Source organism: Dermacentor silvarum, chromosome 3, assembly GCF_013339745.2.
Source record: "Dermacentor silvarum isolate Dsil-2018 chromosome 3, BIME_Dsil_1.4, whole genome shotgun sequence".
Lineage (NCBI taxonomy): Eukaryota > Metazoa > Arthropoda > Arachnida > Ixodida > Ixodidae > Dermacentor > Dermacentor silvarum.
The window spans coordinates 136,973,527-136,993,986 of record NC_051156.1 but is presented as its reverse complement, the minus strand read 5'-3'; the positions used below and the strand labels follow the sequence as shown (position 1 = coordinate 136,993,986).

Sequence of the window (20,460 nt, the reverse complement as noted above, 5' to 3'; positions counted from 1 at the left end):
ACATTCTAACAGAAGATGCGGCACATCCTCATCCGCGTGGTCACAAGTACATTCCGGACTATCAACTCTTGAAATTTTTTGTAGAAAATGTTTTGTGTACGTGGTACCGAGCCGCAGACGGTGAATGAGTGTTTCAAAGGCTCTGGTTGTATCCAATGTGGACGGGATTTTGAATTGAAGCGCAGGGTCAATGTGAAATAAATCGGCGGATTTCGAGTTCTGATCAAACCATGTCGCTTTGCAACCACGGACTGAGATCTGTCTCAGTATGTGCCGCAATTCTCCTTGCGTTAGAGGGATCGAGACCGTATGTGGCGGTATTAATATGCGCTTGTCTAGCAGTCATCTGCGTCAATATGCGCTTGTCTAGCAGTCATAGCAGTCAATATGCGCTTGTCTAGCAGTGCAACATTCCCAGGCATATTGCAGTGGCCAGGTATCCATTGGAACACTATTGTGCGAGTTTTTTCACTTGCCTTTGTGAGTTCCTTTAGTGTCTCATAAACTAACGCCATGTTTTGAGAATTGCTGATGCCACCACGAAGTGACGACAAAGCTGCTTGCGAGTCAGAAAGGATGACCCATTGGTTCCCTTTTTGCGTTGAATTTATGTATCGTAACAAATACAATATTGCAAAGAGCTCTGCTTCCTTTGTTATCAAGTAAATATCAAGCTCACTGAGACGCAATCATCAATTTGGCTGCGGAGGTGAAGAAGCCTAACGTTATCTAACGGCGTTAGTAAACTGATACTTGCGGCGGTGTGTTTCTGATTCGGCAGCGTCACTGCAACGTGGCAATATCATGTTTCCAGCTAAAAGGTTAAATGTCACCTTCAATATATATTCAAGTGGCGATGAGACATTTCCCAAATATGTTTCGCTGGACTGTGCAGACCGAGACGAGGGTACAGCGTCAGCTCGTCCTGGAAGACGGCAAGGTGATCGCAGACACGGGCCCTCAGATTACGACCAGAACCACAGAGGACAACAAGGTCGAGGAGTCTGAAGACACGCAGGTGACATTACCACCTTCCTCCTGCCCTTTTTTTTTCCTCTCTTTTTTTCCAATACCTATACTATGACATCCGAGCTGAATCTCGGGGATTACGGGGATCCGTCGTTTCCGTCCCAGGTTCCACTACTGAAGGGAGCAGTAGGGCGTTCCCGCTGTTCGTGGACCGTGTCAACGTAGCAAAAACTTCGATCGGGTTTAGTTTGCACGGACTCGCGACTACAGGCGGCGCCAAATGTAGTACAAGCGAAATACAGCACGGGCGCTCGTGTCGTCTGTTCCCAACGCAATTCGCAACTATTCGCAGTTCGCAATTATTCGCAACGGAACGAGGCATGTGTCTGCTGCGACAAAAGTCTGGACACGGCTCAGCACTTGATACTGGAATGCCAAGATATTCACCTAGCGAGAACCGTTGGGAACTGCCGCCTTACGGATGTGGCACTGGGATTCAAAAATGATGGTTAGCGGCCGCAATAAGCGGCAGACGTTTCGAGTGTTGGTTAAAAAAAAAAAAAGCAGGGAAGAGCTGGAGCCGGGGTTGTTACATGCACAAGGGCATGTGAACTGTACAATATAGATATAGATGTTTCACTGAAGAGAGAATATAAAGTATGTACAGGCAAAATGCTAGACGACAACATAAGTAGTAAAACATGATTAGCTCAAGCAAGATGGATAACGGCGAATTCGACAAATCGCCCCGGCACGCCCTGCTGCGATGATGATTGGATGAAACGGCATCCCGGTGTACGCCGGTGCGTTTTTTTTTTTTTTTTTCGAATTCGCCAGAAGTGACTATTTGTCGCCGCCCCGTTTCAAAGGGGATTGCCAACAGACATCGTCATCACCACTATGTGTTCCCATCTGTTTTGCGCTAGCTGTAGCCACGAAATTATTAACTTTCGGTTCAATGTGCCGCCGTCGGCGTTGTCGTGCAGCACAAGAAGACGGGCGACGAGGATGTTCCTGACGGCTACGTGCCAGTGCCGGGTTCCGAGCGCGTGGTGTGCGAGAAGACCGAGTCGCACCAGGTCACCAAGGAGACCAAGGAGGAGAACATGAAGATGCACGACGAAAACTTCAAGGAACTGCGCGGACCGGTGGGTATACACCGGACTCTGCTTGCTTCTTTTTGTACATAATACCTTCAATCGTTTCGCCTACAAAATGTAACGTATTGAACTTAACTATGCCGGTGAATGTGATGGTTATATGGAGAGCTCAGACCATCATTACAACTACGCGTTCGTCAAACCTTGTTAGGTTCTTTTAGTATATACGACTACCTTATATCCTCTGTTACCCCACATTCTGCCGCTATAGGTATAGTCTATGCACTTTGTTGGGGCTCGTCTCTCTTTCTCTGTCACCTCTCGGTCTCTTTTTCATTCGCTATTAACCCCCTCCCCGCGCAGGGTAGCCAACCGGAAATATATCTGGTTAACCTCCCTGCCTTTCTATGCATCCTTTCTCTCTCACTTTCTCTTCTGTTACTGGGTACAGCAGCAGTGCTTGCTGCTGCAGGCATAGTGCGTGCGCCGACCAGAATCTTCAGGGGTGACTTCGGAAAGACCTCCCAGTTATGTATACGGATGGTGGCCGATGTCCCTGGGGAGGGGTGCGGTGAGTGTACTGTCACTCATTTCAGCAAGGTCAGGCCGAAACGGAACTAAAAAATAAACTCATCAGAAAGTTCAGGACCACGCGACGAGCGATGGAATGGAAAGTGATAGTTGTAATTTTACGAGGAACAGAGTTCCTTGGAATTCGAACGCGGCCGCAGATGATATGCTGGTTAATATATTGGGAGAAATAATTGGAGTGCCTTGGACAAACAAATGGTGGCCTATCGGAATAACAGAACTGGGCCTTGAAGGCTAATTAGTAAGCAGCCGATGGCAATGGTGAACTGAATGGAGTGACGATATATTTGTAGACTTGAGAAGGACTGGTGTAACTGGGGATCTATGGATTGTCGTGCGTCGTCTAGTGAACTTTATGCTGTAGGATAGCCGCGCTGTGGCAATTAGAACTGAGAAATCGTCAAGCCTTATTAGATTCTGTTGGTCCTACGTAAGAACTTTGGCATTATACTCACTTTCGAGAGTCCGGAGCAGTGTCTAAATTGGGGGTCTTCTAGCTGCTTAGTGCCGACGCAAGACCAAGAAACAAAGGTGAAAGCGCTTTTGAAACTGTGCGAGTGCGAAAACTGCCCGAGCACAGTCAATTAGCAGGGCAGTGTCGCTGCAGATGAACTTTCAATGGTGTGTCGTGATGTGAACGTCCCTGTGGTTGTTCCTCAGGAGGAGATCCACCGACTGGCCGTGATGGTGCCGGACGAGTCCCCATTGGTAGGAATCCGGCCGGATCGGTTCCCGGGCAAGCTGACGCACTACAGCAGCCGCTCACGGAAGGTCACCGACAAGGACGAAGTGAAGGAGATCTCCGAGGAGCGCAACGGAGAGGTCACTAAGCAGACCACCAGGACTCATCACCACGAGGAGAAAGACGACGACGAAGTACGCATTGCACTTGCGCATGGTTCGGTTACTTAGTTATGGTGGAGGCGTGAAAACGACAAGGTTATAGGGTCACAACAGGAGGGTGTCAGAAGAGACCGCTATAGTACTTGTGTTTCACGCTGTCTGACAGGTGTCTTACAATTCACTGGCGCCTTGTTTCACCCTTATGACATGTGTTGTCGGTCATGCCTGTGCATCCCACGCGAGGTGACAGTTAAGTTAAATATTAGGGGTCTTCGAATGGAGGCGGAACTTTCATAATGTTTGAGTAGCCACAGAACAAAAGAACGAGTATCTCGCGTTTTTCCGCTTCATAGGTCACGCAACAAAACCCCGAAGAACACGCATATGTTGCGCTCAAGCACATTCAAAGCCATCAGTATGCTTTTGCAATTGCGATTCCTCTTTGTATTTGTCGACGTCTGCGTCTTACTGCTTTCGTGTGACACATGAATTTTACTTTTGGCAGGTCCCAGACGATGAAGCAGAAGGTAAAGACCTTCCAGCCGTCGAGAGGGAGACAAAACGAAACTTCGAATACCTGCACGACGGAGCCGACATCAAGGTTCCCGACCGAATGCGCAAACAGAAAGACCTCCTGTACCTCCAGGCGACGTCTCCCGAACGACATGACCCTGTCACAAGGCGGGCTTTGAGCCTCGAGGAAGAAGAGGAAATACGAAACAGCGAGACAAACCGCTGGCTGGACAACCACTTCGGCTCGGAAACTTCGGACGACGACGTCGTGAAGAGCAAGCATGGCGGTAACGTAATCAACGTGAAGATGACCGACACCAAGAGGACACCGACGCCGCCCGCCAAGCCACCCAGGGAGTCGCCGAATCTCATCTACACGACGCCGTACTTCAAGTCTCCCACACCGTCACCGACTCCACTTGATTCGACACTCAGAAGCACCAAGTCACAGCAGAAGACGGCATCCTACCGCCGGGAAGAGAAGGTCGACGACTCGAGGTCGACGCCGTACTTCAAGTCTCCCACACCGTCACCGACTCCGCTTGATTCGACACTCAGAAGCACCAAGTCTCAGCAGAAGACGGCATCCTACCGCCGGGAAGAGAAGGTCGACGACTCGAGGTCGACGCCGTACTTCAAGTCTCCCACACCGTCACCGACTCCGCTTGATTCGACACTCAGAAGCACCAAGTCACAGCAGAAGACGACATCCTACCGCCGGGAAGAGAAGGTCGATGACTCGAGACAGTCTCGCGCCAGCCCGCGCTCGAACTGGAAGTCCAGCCCGTCTATCTACCACGACGTCACGCGACATCTGGACGAGTCACCGACGCGGTACACCAAGGTGGACCGCTCGTACCGGGATCTCGAGAGCAGCTACAGGCCCGTGGAGAAATCGGCCATCGTCGGAAACAGCGTTTTCACCAAGGAAGACAGAAGGCTCAACGAAAGCCGGCGAGTCACGAGCGAATACGACAGGGAGGTTAAGAAACAGCCGCCTCCGGAAAGGGCGACGTCGCCCGAATCGCGACCCATACAGAGGTCACAATCGACGAGGACGCCCGAGAAGCCAGTTGCTCAACCGCCTACCTACACCTACAGCCTTCCGCGAGGCCAAAGCAGTCGCCGCGCAACGCGCGTTGACCAAGCGTCAAAGACCAGCCGCGGGGTACAGGCCGACCTGGATGACGAGCCGTACACTCCTCCGAGCTCGCGCTACATCGTGCACAGTGTGCGGGAGACTCAGAGCCTGCCCCGCCATCATCACCACCACCACCGACACCATCACCACCACTCTTCCTCGTCCCACCACCGTCACCGCAGCGAGGAGACCGAACACCACCGGCGAAGCGGCGACCGAAACCGCAGCCCCGAGTCCAACATCTCGACGGCGTCGAGGCCTTCCAAGACCTTCTACTTCGGTGACAAGACGGACACTAGCTACCACAACAGCCGCCACAAGGACGGCTACTTCACCATCGAGAAGGACCGCTACGTGCAGCCGCCCCGGCGGTTCAGGTCGGACCCGCGCGAGCGCTACTACTCAGTCGAGGACCTCACGACCACCACACGGTCGTACGCGACAGCACCGACGCCTTCGGCCAAGAAGCCCAGCTTCATCGACCGGCAGAGATACTACCCGGCGACTCCGCCGGCGAGCCCGCCGCCGAGGCTCATAAAGATCACCAACGGCCGCTCCACGTCACCGTCCCCTCCCGAGTCGCCAAGGCCGACGTCGACGAGCCACCTTCTGCCTCCTCCGTCACCCTACGCGTCGCTCAATCGCCGCTACCGCAGCCCATCGCCTGTGGTGAACCCTCCTTCGTTCACGCCCCTCCAGAGTCCGGTCGAGGTCAAGCGGCAGCAGTCTACGAGCTCTTATAGCCGATCCTACCACCACAGGTCTGCCACGGCGGACTCGAGCGGCGCCAAGCCCGGTCCGAGTGTGATCGAAGTCAGGAATTGGGATAGCCGATGAAGCCTTGGTTTCTCGACGACGTCCTCGACACCCCGGGTGTTCAACTGATAACGGAGTCGGATCGTTTTTGAGTCCCGTTTCACGTGGGCTTCGCGTTGAGAACGGCCCCCACGCAAGTTCGCCTTGAAATTACCACACTTGTTGCATCTAAAATCTTTAGGGCCTCCTCACGCAAGCTCGCCTAGGAAACCTTGGAATAGAACGGAACCACACTGGTGCGAGCTTTGTTCGTAAAGGTTAGCTTGTTAGAAACTATAGCAGTCTTGCTGTAACTGGTCACCGAGAAAACGGCGAGTTGTGTGAAAATATCTTAACAAGTTATGGTTTGTACGCAAGGATGCATACAGTCTAGTGAATACGACTCCGAACCCAGGACTTGATAGTTTTGTTTCTTGTTTTTTTTTTCTGTTTTTAGGTATAGAGTAGGTTATGGAACTAAGCCTAAAGTGATGCTTTACATGCATCGCCATTTCACTAGAGTGGTATCCGCGACGCTTCCGCAATGACGTGGCGTTCAAGCTTTCTTACGTGCAAAGGAATCAAACATTTCGCTAAATGAGAATGAATGTAATTGACGCCTAATGAATCACTTAAAATTTAACGAAATGTGGAGGCGCGTTAACATGTTTCGAAAGCCGACAATCGCAGTTCGGTTAGCTAAGCGCAGAGCCTCCTATTGTCTCCAGCAAGAGACTGAACTCTAACTGGAGCATTAGTTCTTTCCCTCTGGTGACAGTTGAACGTTGAATAGATTGTTTAATATACTATCTATAACCATAAGCCGTTTCACCAGAATTCGAAAGCCTGTCCGAGATTTTCTCTAAAGGACGAACTGATTCGTAGTGAGAAATGGAACAGTTAAAAAATACTAATAATCGAAAAAAAAAACTACATACGTTGCTGAGCGCGGAACGTAGGCTGACGCCACTCTCTCATTTGTTCCATACCCATGTGCTCAAGGACAAAAGAAAAGGGTTGTGCCAAGCATTTGCATTTTCACTAGCTGAGCTATTGGTTTTCACCAACAGTACGTTACCCATGAAGCGGATAATGAAAAGTCTGAAGTGCCATCGACAACAGTTACTTCGTTACCGGGTAGAAATATCGCAGACTATCACGCTAATTAACCTGATTCTAGTTATAACGTGTGAATTTCTATTGCTGTTTTTGTTGTTGTTTCTTAGAGCTTATACTTACATAGGTGCGTGTATAGCACAGCCAAGATCTGTTTTGGTTTCTTGGCAGCAGATCGCACAGTCGATGATCTTGCTTTATAATTGCGCTACTTGTTAGTGTACATAAATAAAAAGAAATAACGGTTTGTACAACTAGACGTGTGAATGCTTCAATCACGTTACAGTGATGAAACACAGTTTTACAATAAAAACGCAGCTACAACTACGCAGTTGAGTGTCCGTCTTCTTGCCTCTTGCGTGAAGAAGCATAATTATGCACAATAAAGTACAGACAGAAGATAATTTGAAGGAATCAGCATCAAGAAAAGGGAGCACGGTAAGGTGGTGTGACCGCTACAACTCAGCGGTCAAAAAGAAACTCGCAGGTCCTTGGGCGTCACTTCAGACATTTTTGTAATGTGATAACCTGGTATCCTACCTTTCAATTATCTGTGGACATTCGCACGATTTTTCCTATATTCATGGTCTTCCATTAGTTCACGATATCTAATTCGTTACTGCATGCAGTCTTCGAGTCTACAATGAATTATGTGACACCGCATGGCCTGTTCCTTCTCTCCCTTTCTCCGACCCCTTTCATTATTATGTTTTCCGTCATACTCCTGCCACTTCATACTTACAGAGAACCCTGATCACGAGAAGGAAATTTACAGAGGAATGAGAATGGGTGGGAGTGCATACGGCAGGCATTACCAAATCCTGTCTGGGAGCTTACCACCGCCGTTGAAAATAAAAGTCTACAATCATTGCATTCTACGGATGCTAACATATGGAACAAAGAAGCTCGAGAAAAAAATTAAGGACCACGCAAAGAGCGATGGAACGAGAAATGTGAGGGGTAATGTTAAGACACAGGAAGGGAGCGGTGTGAATAAGAGAGCAAACGGGAATAGCCGATATTCTAGTTGACATTAAGAGAAAAAAAAGTGGAGCTGGGCAGGCCATGTAACGCGTAGGATGGATAACCAGTGGATCATTAGAGTTACAGAATGGTTGCCAAGGGAACGGAAGCACAGTCGAGGACGGCAGAAAACTAGGTGGGCTGATGAAATTAGGAAATTTGCAGGCGCAAGTGGAGTCAGCTAGCACAAGACGGGGGTAATTCCATGGAGATTGCAGGGAGAAGCCTTCGTCCTGCAGTGGACGTAAAAATAGGATTATGATGATGATGATGATGATGATGACTCCCGCCACCCAATTCCCCACTTAGGATTCTTGCCGCCTCTTTCACCCCTTCGGCTAACAGACACCCTTATAAATAAATGCTCCATCGATTCACTTATTACAACCACCTCCACATAGCTAGGGTCCTTAGTTTTCGGGTTTTATAAATTTTAAAATTCGGGGAGGGGGGGGGGGGAGTGGAGGGTACAGTTCGGCCGTTATTTTTAAAAAGGAGAACCGGGGAGAAATCGGGAGTTTTGTTGTCTGGCACAAAAACCGGGAAAAGATCGGGTGATTTCCTGTTCGACAGTTCAAAGTTCCTCTATTTTTCTAACGTTTACACACGATTAACACAAACAATGGTCCCCATTCGAACATACGTTCTAATTGAACAAGCGCAATCCCTCACAGGGACATGTATAATGACAAAGACAGTGACAAACTCATTTCCGCAAATCCTCGTTGTCAGTCACTATCAAGGCAGTTAAAACAAACCTCATTAACCAAAGGAACGAATAGAGTAGGATTTGGCGATTTTTTTTTCCTTTGTTCTCTGCACTTTATAATGCGTTAGCATTCTTAGGCTACTTCATGCACTTTCTGGGGGCTGTGTATCTATATTTGTATGTTAGTATCTAACCGTTTTCCCGCCTGCCTCGGTCACTGGGTAGTTAGTGGTCGAACGGTTACGCATCGGAATCCTGTGCTGACGTAACACGGTTCGAAACCAAGCACCGGACCAACTCGGCTCACTGAGTATGTGCCAACGTGTACATACGAGCCGCTCTTCAACGAACCTCTTTCACGCTCCTTACTCAGGGATCGCAAGGCCACTGTCAAAATAGGGCAGGTCAAATCCAAGGAATTTACATTGGGAGCGAGAGGCACTCCGCAAGGGGCGGTCATCTCTCCCCTACTCAGGCGCGGATCCAGGGGGGATGTCCGGATGTCCTGACCCCCCCTCAGATTTCTGCATCGCCCCCTCGCTGACAGGGGGATGGCCCTGTCGCAAAAAAAAAAAAAAATATGGCCACCAGCATTCTTCAAAAGTATTTTTCGCGAGTACCAGTGGTATCAGCCACGTAGAAGTAAAGCTAGCTCGCTCACAAGCTTAGTTGTATTCCGTAGGAGTGTGGTGTCGCGAAGTTGCCGTAGTTATTTTTTCTCATGAACACCTTGGACGTCCTGGCGCCTGCCGTGCCTTACTCGTCCTGTCGGTGGCGTCGAATGAACGAGGCGACGTCCCTTTTTCCAAACACACCGATGTCCGCTCGAGCACCTTCGCGCCTGATTAACTTAGTTTCCCCTTGGGCTGTCAACGGTTGCCTCATTGGCTGTCATCAGTTCCGCGACCAACCTGCTTAATGAAAGAGATTTCTTGCTGAAGTGTTTATATATAAATAATAACAACTAACAGCTAAACTAAGAACTACGCATAGGCAACTTTTTTTAACTGTAGCACTCATTGTGATCACAGTTACACGTTGACAATATCCAGTACGAGCACAGTACCGTTCGTACGCTAGAAGTTTTTCATGGTAACTTCGCAGTTTTATTGTCGTACATTGAGCATAGGAGGCTCAAGCCCACCGGATCCGTTTATCTGAGTGGGTGCTCTCGCGGATCGAGGCGAAGCCTCGAGCCGCGGCTGCGAAGTGGGGGAGCGTGACGTCAGCGGCCAACGCCAGCGCGCGGGCCTAGGATGGCGTCGCGTGGTTAGAGAAACGGGAGCAGATGCGCGCCTTGACGTCGCGTGGGAAACAAAACATGAAGACGCTGGCTCGCGCTCTCGCCTACTACGCCACATCGTTATTCTTGTAGGTGGCGTCGTGAGTCTTCATACGCGGTGATTCGCATATCGTAAACACCCAGCGTAGTGGTTGCTGCGTTGGAGCGCACCGTTACGCCCGTATTCAAGAACTTTCCTCTAGTCAACACACCACCACGACTCAAGAGAGAAGATGGCACCGCCATCCCTCCACAGAAGTGGTCACTGAGCTTCATGATCATTCACTGGAATTCATGAGAATTGTCGCGTCTTTATTCTCGATTATTCTGCGCAGTACAAGTGAAATTTGGAGTCTGATATCTCGGAGCACGGACACGCTAGAATATTTCTTCTGGCTGATACTGTGTAGAAACTCGACTGTCTCTAAGTTTTCAATACAAACATAGCCACTTACTGCAGTCAACAAAAAATAATTGTTCAATTTTAGTTAATTGGGCTGCTCACAGCGATAATTATCATCTCACTTTGTGCCCCCTTAGCCACATAACTTATCTGCACAGGTGGTCTTCGCATGCCTCCCAGTGCCTAACTTTAAGAAAACCATAAAGCTCAGTTCTGAACACCCTGTATTATCAGGCGCAGCCGCCAAGCACATGGCTGTATTGGGTAACGTCCTTTTCCTATAAGCTCGGAGAAACTATACCTGGCTTCGCTACAGGTCTTCTTCCTCTTTCTGGGGTTTTACGTGCCAAAACCAGTTCCGATTGAGGCACGCCGTAGCGGAAGGCTGCGGATTAATTTTGACCACCTGGGGTTTTTTAACGTGCACTACAACGCAAGAACACGGGCGTTTTTGCATTTCGCCTCCGTCGAAATGCGGCCACCGGGGCCGGTATTTGATCCCGCGATCTCGTGCTCAACGCCTGAGCTGACTGAGCCACCACGGAGGGCTACAGGTGTCGCTTTAGCCCTATAAATGCGGGTTTATCGTGAGGAAAAACGGTAAATTTCGGTAAATAAGAAAGGCTACTATCATCATCATCATCATCATTGACAGAAGCTGACCCCCCCCCTCAGAAAAAACCTGGATCCGCTCCTGCCCCTACTGTTTAACATCGCCATGAAGGGCCTCTCGGAAAGACTGGCCACAGTAAGAGGAACTGGTCACGCCCTTTACGCGGATGATATTACCGTGTGGTGCATGGGAGGGTCTGACGCTGCAGTTGAGAGTGCGCTCCAAGGGGCGCTCGACATCACAGAACACTTCCTACTAGACACGGGCCTGAGTCTGTCACCAACCAAGTCCGAGCTTCTATTGTATAGGCCCACCAAACGGGGGGTTAGGTGCTCCACACCCTTAGATCAAGTTCCCATAGCCGTCTATACGAGGAACGGAGAACAAATCCCCAGAGTGGATACCATCCGGGTCCTCGGACTCTTGCTGGAATCGCTCGGGGGCAACTCACAGACTATAGCCCGCATCACCACCAAGACGGAGAACATGCTTAGGCTTATCCTCAGGGTCTCGAACCGCCGGGGGGGTTTAAGTGAAAGCAATCTCCTCAGGCTCTACCACGCGTTTCTTATGAGCCACGTTAACTATGTAGCTTCCGCTTTGCGCTGGTCTAAACGGGAAGAGGCCAAAATCGACGCCCTCATGCGCAAAAGCATCAAGCGCGTGCTGGGTTTACCACTCACTACCAGCACCGAGCGTCTCATGCAACTAGGCATGCACAACCCCCTGTCAGAGGTGATCGAGGCCCAACGAGTGGCCCAAATAATACGACTCTCATCATCGCGACCGGGGAGACGCATCCTAGAATCCGTTGGATGCGGTCACCAGGAAATCATGGAGCGCAACGCGACCCTATCACCCATGCTCAGAGATACGTTCAAGGTAGATCCCCTGCCACGTAACGTCCACCCTCCATTCAAATTTTATTGCGCCGGGTAGCCCGGGCTCGTTCCCTATTAAAAGTGGCTGCGGCCACTCCGAATCTTGCATGTTTCGTTGAAGCCGCCCAGTACGGGCGTTCTGATCACTATGTCGCAGTTTCGGTTGATTCCAATGGCTCTCTCATTAACTCAGCATCCGTGCGGAAGGTTTCTGCAACAGTAGCCGAGCAGGTTGCTGTAGCTATAGCACTGAAGGACCCTCTACGTACCCATATCTTTACAGACTCTAGGTCTGCAGCCCGAGCGTTCGCCTCCGGCTCAATATCAAAGGAGGCGAGGGCCATCCTCGGCACCGAGGGGGCTGCTAGTTTTCATATCATAAAATGGTTCCCGGCCCATATGGGAATCAATGTGCACTCTGAGGTTGTTAACGCCAATGAGTTAGCCCATGACTGCGCGCGAGGTTTAACACACCGCGGTGATACCGGTAGACTCACGGGCGGCGACTTAGGACTGTACAGGGATTCGCTCCTCACCTTCCATGAAATCTTGGCACATTATCAACTTGCTCGGCGGGCCTTTCCGCTACCACATCCTAAACTCACTAGACCACAATCATCGGCTTTTCGCATGCTCCAAACGGGGTCGTTCCCCTCCAGGGGCCGATTCAGTCACTTCGCGCCTAATGTAGATCCCCACTGTCCAGACTGTGGGGAGGCGTACTGCTCTTTATCTCATATGCTCTGGCAATGCCCTGCGTTACGCAGCTCATCGCTTACCACTCTAACGGACTGGGAGGCAGCCCTTAAGAGCGGCGACCTCTCAGAGCAACTACGGGCTGTCCAGAGGGCCTGCGACAGGGCGGAGGACCACGATCTTCCGACCCCGACGTGGGTGCGGCCCGCGACGGCTACGGGCACTCCCTGAAAAGGGAGGTACCCTAAAGCGGTTCCTCAGGACCACAAATAAAGTTCTTTGTCTGTATGTCTGCCTCTTTAACGCCGACGTGGGTAGATGCAGGACTACGTAAGTACAGCTGCTCGAAGAACCTCTTTCGAAGGCACATACGCAGTGTCACATATCCGTGACCCAACTTGGCTCAACAACTGGCTTCGAATCCGGTTCCCTCATCGCATCACCGGCGGACTGACATCGCATTAAAATATAGCACTGAGTGTGCGGCAAGCGAAGGAACAATTCTCAGCGGACAGGAAGTCCTTATTGGACTTCCATTGGCAGGACAAGCGGTCGTACAGGCGGTGCCCGATTATCCTGCCGTCAAGTGGCTGGGATTGTCCGGATCTCTTGCCGACGCGCACTGAGGACTCCCTCCGCCAAGAATCCTTGCGAAGCCTGCAAAGCATGTGGACTCCGAATGTCCTTCGGCGCTCAGCCAGAGGCCGCCGGCCTAACGATGCTAGGCGTACAGGGTATGGCCTTCCTGCCTTGTGGTGAGCCCGAGCGCAGGTAATTCGCGAAGCCCGGAGCTTGACGCCCTCAAGTCGGTCAATTAGATGGCTTTGGTGAGGCGAGCAGACTTCGCCGCAGTATTCAAGCAGGGGAAGGACCAAGCAGAGGACTCGTAGAGCCGTAGGCCCGCGGGGCTTTGCGGCAAGAGGTACGAAGCCAAAGTTCGCCGAGCTTTAGCGACGGCGCCAGCAACGTGTACGGAGAAGTCCCAAGTTGTACGAGAGCGTGACGCCCAAGATGGTGCCGTTGTTGGTGGCTGGCAGTTGAGACTCGGCTATCTTGTAGATGAGGTTCGCGCGTGCCTCAGTTGTTTGTGGTGAAGCGTATGACACTACTTTTTGAAGTGTATAGCGGGAGACCATTTGTCAGGGCCCAGCGCTGGATGTCGATGTTGATGCACAGCTGTATGTTCGCATTGTCGGATGGTGAAGTCAGGGGAGCCACATTGAGTCGTCGGCGGACTCCACGAGTAGGCCCTTTTGGGAATGTGGCATTTCGTTGACGTAGATGAGGAATAATGTTGGGCTAAGCACCGAGCCCTGAGGGACTCCTGATGTGACAGCAAACCACTCGGAGTAGGCACTGGGATACAAGACCCTCTGGCTCCGATACTGCAGGAAATGGGACACCCAGGTGTGCAGTGGTCCCCCAATACTTGCAAGCTACATTTTACAGCGTAAGCTGTTATGGGCTCATTCCAATAGCCATTTCGGTTTGCGATGGTGTCCGACGCCGCCACCAACGGCGTCCGGTGACCGTAACCGCTATCGCCGCAAATGCGAAAAAAATGTACCCGGTTCCCGCTGCGCGGGAGTCAGATCCAGTCACTGAGCCAAGCAAGCGGCTGCTATCAGGTAGCGAAAAAATGCCCTATAAACGCGCCCTAGGCAGGCGCGCAGGCGCAGACGATGAGATGCGATTCCGACGAGGCGCGCAATCAATGCGATCCCGAACCTCCGCCAGTATGGTGGCGCCATTTAGTTAAGGCGCCTGCAAACGTAGAGCTACGTGCGCGGCTACAACGAGGCATCATCGAACTCAGCAGACTGCTCTGCAGAGAGCATTACAAGCCGCACCTCACTGTCGACGCCGGGCGGACAGTTCAGATCGTTCTCGTCAAAATGAGGCGAAGAGACCCCCGCGAAGGCCCTGTTGTGCGTGGTGCCGAAATTGGAGCTGCTCTTGAGCCACTCCACCAGGTTGCGCTGTGACTGTGCTGCGTATGCCGCGCAGGCCTGTGACTTTTTTGTGAGCAGAAGGTCGTCGCACGTCAAATGCATTGCTGAAATCGAGCTGAATCAGATCCAGTGGGTTGCGGTTGTCGATATGGTCGCTTAAGATGGTTGTGATGGTCGTTAATTCTGTTCCGCCGAAAACCGTATTGGCTGTCAGTTAGGTAGTTTTAATCACCGAGAAAGTTGAGGAGCTGGCAAGTTGAGGAGTCGAGGAAGTTGAGGAGCTCAATACCCGCTCAAATGTGCGGTAAACAATCGAAGTGCTTGATACTGGACCCTAGTGTTTTGGATGGCCAACTGGCCTCCCACTATCCTTGTGCAGAGGTATGACCAGAGCCTGATGCCACGACTCGGATACGACGCCGTTGTCGAGGAGGTCCTGAAATATTTTTAGGCAGTTGGAAGAATAGGGGACAGATTGCTTTGAACCATCGATGCCATCCGAACCAGGATTGATCGAGCGCTTGATTTTGGATAGTGCGTCATACAGAGCATCTGTTGCAAAAAGCACGTTAAAGAGTTCGGGACGGGTTGATGAACTTGGCATTGTGGGTTGCGGAGCAGCTGAGTGAGGGTGTCGGGAGTAAGATGGGTGGCGTGTGGGGAAACTGTGCGGGTGGGCGGCCACCGTTGATGGAGGTGAGGTGGACAGCAGAGACACTGGCAAGCTGATGTGGTGCGTCAGCAAATGCGACGCAATGTGCCACTGCCGTATTCATGCAAACGCGGCTACTACAAAAGCAGCAAGCTTTCGTTCACTCATGGCCGGCGTGCGCTAAATATTGTCACGTATAGCAGCGACGTGAAGAAAACAGTCGCAAAACTGTGAATGACGAAACGGAGTTTTTATTGGGCGAACCTGTGCGCACTAAAGTCCCTGTATAAGAAAAGTATTGCCATCCTTTGATCAACGCCGCTTCGCTATCTCCTGTATCTCCGATTGGACGATGATAGCGCGCGCTTTGACTTCTTTATATTTTGTTTTTTTTTTTTTTCGCCTCAGAGCCATGTTGTAAGTCCGCAGTCTCCGGCGGCGGCGGCGCGCGCCTGGCCTGGAAGTTTCAACGTGGACTTTCTAGGGCCGCCACCGTCGACTTGCTTTCGCATGCAAAAAATAAATAAAAAGGGAAGCACTTTAGGAGAGGAGATGGCGGAAGAAAAAGTAGATGGCGGTACTTTTACTATATAGGGACTTTAGAGCCCACAAAAGCAAGTTGCACTCGAAGCACAACGATAGCGGCGAACACAGTCGGCGATCGTCGAAATCTGATCAGCGGCGAAACGCGTCGGCTTTTATACATGAGTCATCGAAGGTTCCAGAGTAATCCCTGGTGCTCGCGTGTCTTCCATAAATTACTAGACTATTCGCGTCGCTCATACAATCAGATTACATAAGCATCAGTGACAACAGACAACGGATAGAAGCATGACAATCGGTCACCGGTGAAATATAAACAAGTACACGTGTCAATATAATATATTTTATATATATACCGGAGTTCACTTGTGTGTTAGCGATAGTGAGTATATACCATATTCACATATTATTAATATTGTAAGATTATGTATCTTGACCACTTGTTCACAAAAGGTGAGCAATTCATTAGTTTTGTAATACCCGCATTTATACAAAACTTTACGAAACGGCAAACTTCGGGGGAAATCGGGTTTAAACAGATGTTCATGTATTTTCGTGGCGCAAAAATTGGGTATTATCGGGTTATATCCGAAAACGAAGGACGCTAGATATAGCGCAGTGTTTAGTGAGGAGCATTTCGCAATTCACCGTTTCCGCCGCGCTCTTGTACAACCGCCACCACCAACCGCCACTTAGCTCTCCGGTCACGTGTTTCTATGCATCACACCAATCCAGTGTCTCCGCCCCTTTCCCCGCTCACCCCACTAGTTGCTTTGCGGAGAACATACATGTTTACATCTCCAAGTGGTGACTTCAGATTGCTTTGTATTGCTATAGCAATTACAGTCAAACGCCTTTACAACGAAAGCCTCTACAGCGGAATAACCTGTATAACGAAGAATTGATTATGCCCCAGCAGAATTCATATGATTCATAAGTATTGTGAACACCTTTACAACGAAGACCACTACAACGCATTTGCCTGCACATCGAAGGAATTTGGTGTCACCAGCGGCTGATTTATTGCTTTACACAGAATGCCACGTACGTAGAACTGCCGGCGCTCATCATCACACCAGCATAGTGTCAGCGGGTGCTCGCAGTCATTGAGTGAAATCTGTTCTTATCAGGTCTTTTTGTTGTTGTTGTTGTTGTCCTCATACAATCTGGCTCATACCCACTGTGGGAGATTAGCCAAGACTCGGGCGGATAAGACCTAATACACAAGTTTAATTTCACTTTTACTTGGGAGAAATTACCTACTAGTTGCCCTTAGTGCTTTACCTCCCACTTCAACTGCTGCTTCTGAAATCAGTCTAGTAACGGTTTCATTCATTACCTCTGTTAACTTCATGTTCTCAAGCTGCATATTTGTTTTAGAGTACTAGCCTGAATTCATCTGCTTTTGCCCTTACAGCGTCTAGGTAGGCCTGTTTCCTGTTGAGTAATTTTGTTCTCTCTCTCTTCAAATGGAGAGCAATCCTGGACCTCACTGACCTACGATTACTGTTCTTTACCCTACCTAATACTTCTACACCCTGCATTATGCCAGGGGCGGCAGAGAGTATGAAATCTATTCCATTTCTTGTTTCCCCTTCAGGGCTTTTCTGGTGGACTTCCTAGCTGTCATTGCGTTTCCGGAAGAAGGTATTCCTTATTCGGAGTCGATTCCTGTCGGCAAATTCTGCCAACACCTTCCCTTTACTATTCCTAGAATCGATGCTGTAGTTGCCAATGGCCTGTTCCCCAGCCTGCATTTCCCCCACTTTTGATTTGAGGTCGCCCATAACTACAGTGTACTGAGTTTGCACCTTTCTCATTGCTAATTCGACATCTTCATGAAACTGTTCTATTTCTTCATCATCGTGACTGGACGTTGGAGCGTACTCTTGTACTACCACTAATTTATATATCTCATTTAGCTTTATTAAGGCGACTTCTCCCATTTCATTAATGCAGTAAAATTTATACGTATTACCTTAGGGTGTTTCGCGTAACTTGAGTCAAACTTTAAAAATATGCAAATGCTACGAAGCTGAACCAAACCAATGTAATGTTGTTAGCCGTCGCTTGGAGATACTCAGATAATTGTTTTCATCCCGCCTAATTAGACAATTAGTCTTAATTAATTAACAAACGTCTAAATTATTATAATTAGATGAAAAGTGTCACTAAGAAGGTTGTAGAGCAACATAAAGAACTCCCGATACAGCTTTCTGTTGCTCAGTACGTGCTACATAAAAATGTTTTTCCGAGCCTGAAAGAAGCCCTCGAATACACGCAATATTGCCGCGCGACTGGCCGCTCGAGGAAGGAATCTGACCTGCTCGTGTAATTGTCATCGCCGTGTTAACAATATGCGGCTAAGAATGTAGTTCTTACATCACAAACGTCGAGAACCTGAAAATTTTAGGAATAATGCAGACGACGTGCTTTTTCGAGCTAGGAAAACTAGGTTATTTGTGTACTTTTAAATCATGCTGTATTTGTAATTGGAATCTTACTAAATACATTAGTAAGATACCAACACGGGTTTAGAAAACGTTATTCTGCATCGTCTCAGCTAATTGAAACCATTGATGATTTCATACTAGCAATCAATAATGGTAACAAAACTGACGCAATTTTTATAGATTTCAACAAAGCATTTGACAATTTACAGGGGTGGGTCTGGCCAAAGTCATTTTGGAGCAATTTTTGGAGCAAGTAAAATTGCGTTTTGGAGCAGCTTGGAGTAGACAAAATTGAACTTTAGAGCAGCTTGGAGCAGAGTAAATTTCATTTTGGAGCAGCTTGGAGCAGGCCAATCTGAATTTTGGTGGAATAATGGAATATGGCAGTGCACTTCGAAATCACGATGAAACAGAGAATAACCCAACACAAAGCGCGTAGTAGAAGCAGGCTTTGTAGCTGTTGAGTACTAGAATATGGAAGAGTGGTTCGAGCAGCGGCACAGCGCATGTTTTCCTGTTAAGTGGAAAACACTGGTAGAACTACAATCGAACTATATACTCCCACGCTGATGCTCATGATGATAGCAGAAAATGTTCTCAAATGATACGGTCCAATCGACGCGCTAACATAATTTCTTGGTTACCACATATCACCGCAAACCCAGAGAGCCGCAATCAACCCTGGGCTGGTATAACGTAAAACTATTCCAATCCGTTTTTATTGCGATAGCAGTTATATGGACACTCCGTGCGTATTTCTGCCGTCGTCGTCGCCGTGATGTCCTGTATAAAGTCCAGGGGCGATAACATCGTCGCCACACGTCGTATGCTCTATGTGCGAGTGAAAGCATGCGAGGGTGAGCAGACGATGGCGGCTCATTCTCGCGCGCACAAGGGAGGAGGAAAGCGGGGAGGAAGCGCGCCGTTCTCGGTCGCGCGCAAGGCACCGTGGAGGGAGGAAAGGAAGGACGGGGGGCGTTCTCAGCGGCTTCTGCGTATGGCGCGGTAGCGCGGACCCTATCTTGAAAGCGACCTGCGATGGGGACAGAATGCGAGTGCTCATAGCTTCGTGCGCGTTGTTTTCGCCGCTTAGTTTGCGCTGAAGCGAGAGGTAGCACGAAGGTGGGAGGGAGGGGGGGGGGGCGTTGTACTCTGGCAGCAACTGCGGATTGCGCGGCCGTGGGTGGTCGCGCGGGGCCTACCTTGAAAGCAATCTGCGTTAGCGGCATTATCTAGGTGCGCGGACGGCTCAGTACGTGCAGGGTTCTCGCCGCTCAGTTCGCGTTGAAGCCATAGACAGCACGAAGGTCACTTCGCTCGCTGCTGCAGCCGCGCTTCCTCACTCCAGCGTTTAGACAGCGAGCTTCCGCGGTAATCGAGTGAGATGTGTTCATGTTTGCTTGTGCGCACGTGACACCATGCTTGTTCAATCAGTAAGCGAACGTGTACAAGTATATATGGCCGATAAAAGAACTGTCCTTACTAATTTGCTATCGGAATCTATGCTTCACCTACAGAGCGAAACTGCGACTTTTTATTCAAAATCTGCCATTAGCCCTTTGCGATATGTCAAAATGGCTCGGGCCTCGCCCACATGGGCCTAACAACAGATTTAAATATTTTTTACGGTACACTGGCCCTAGGGGACAGAGGCGCCCGCATGCTGAACCCGTTGCAGTGCACGCCTCTCTAATATCTAGTTCGCTCGCAGTACCCTCAGTTCTAGTTCACTATACCCTCAGCCTACTTTTCGTTGTTTTGAGCCACAGCTAGGGAGCGCCGCACCGCTCGGCCCACTCAACCGTATTCCAACACTCTAAATACAGCCGCCCTGGCCGTTATAACAGCAGTGACAACAGCCGGGAGTGGCCGCGCGCGCGCCGGCCACTTGCCGGACGCACCGAAAGGCACAGCGCTATTGACCCTTTTCGCGGAGCAGTTTGTTTTAGAGAAACGAGATGGCGCTCACGGCGGCGCGCCATATACCTCTCCTCAGCGACCGCGCACGAATACGAAACCATTACCGCTTCTGCCTTGCTTCGGTGCGATCAGCTGTCGGAAATGCAATTGAGTTTTCGCTAACACACTGTGCTCCAATCATGCTAGATTTAATCATGTAGATTGAAGACGTGTGCAGTAGTTGGCTGCAAAAATAGTGACTGGCATGTTAAGGAATAGAATGAAT

The 20,460-nt window shown here is 49.8% G+C and overlaps 1 protein-coding gene across 4 annotated transcripts in view; it reads left to right on the top strand.

Moving 5' to 3' along the window:
- Nucleotides 1-7,399, top strand: part of LOC119445818 (serine/arginine repetitive matrix protein 1-like) — a 97,047-nt gene extending 89,648 nt beyond the window's left edge. The window contains exons 5-9 of one of the 4 annotated variants that reach the window (XM_049663656.1): nucleotides 896-1,018; nucleotides 1,956-2,117; nucleotides 3,321-3,536; nucleotides 4,009-4,637; nucleotides 4,761-7,399. In XM_049663656.1, coding sequence (XP_049519613.1) covers nucleotides 896-1,018; nucleotides 1,956-2,117; nucleotides 3,321-3,536; nucleotides 4,009-4,637; nucleotides 4,761-5,994 — 2,364 coding nt within the window. In that variant the 3' untranslated portion in view covers nucleotides 5,995-7,399. Of the gene's footprint in view, nucleotides 1-895; nucleotides 1,019-1,955; nucleotides 2,118-3,320; nucleotides 3,537-4,008 lie in introns of all 4 variants that reach the window. The other 3 variants (XM_049663657.1, XM_049663655.1, XM_037710112.2) reach the window with 3 other exon arrangements.
- Nucleotides 7,400-20,460: the final 13,061 nt, after the last annotated feature.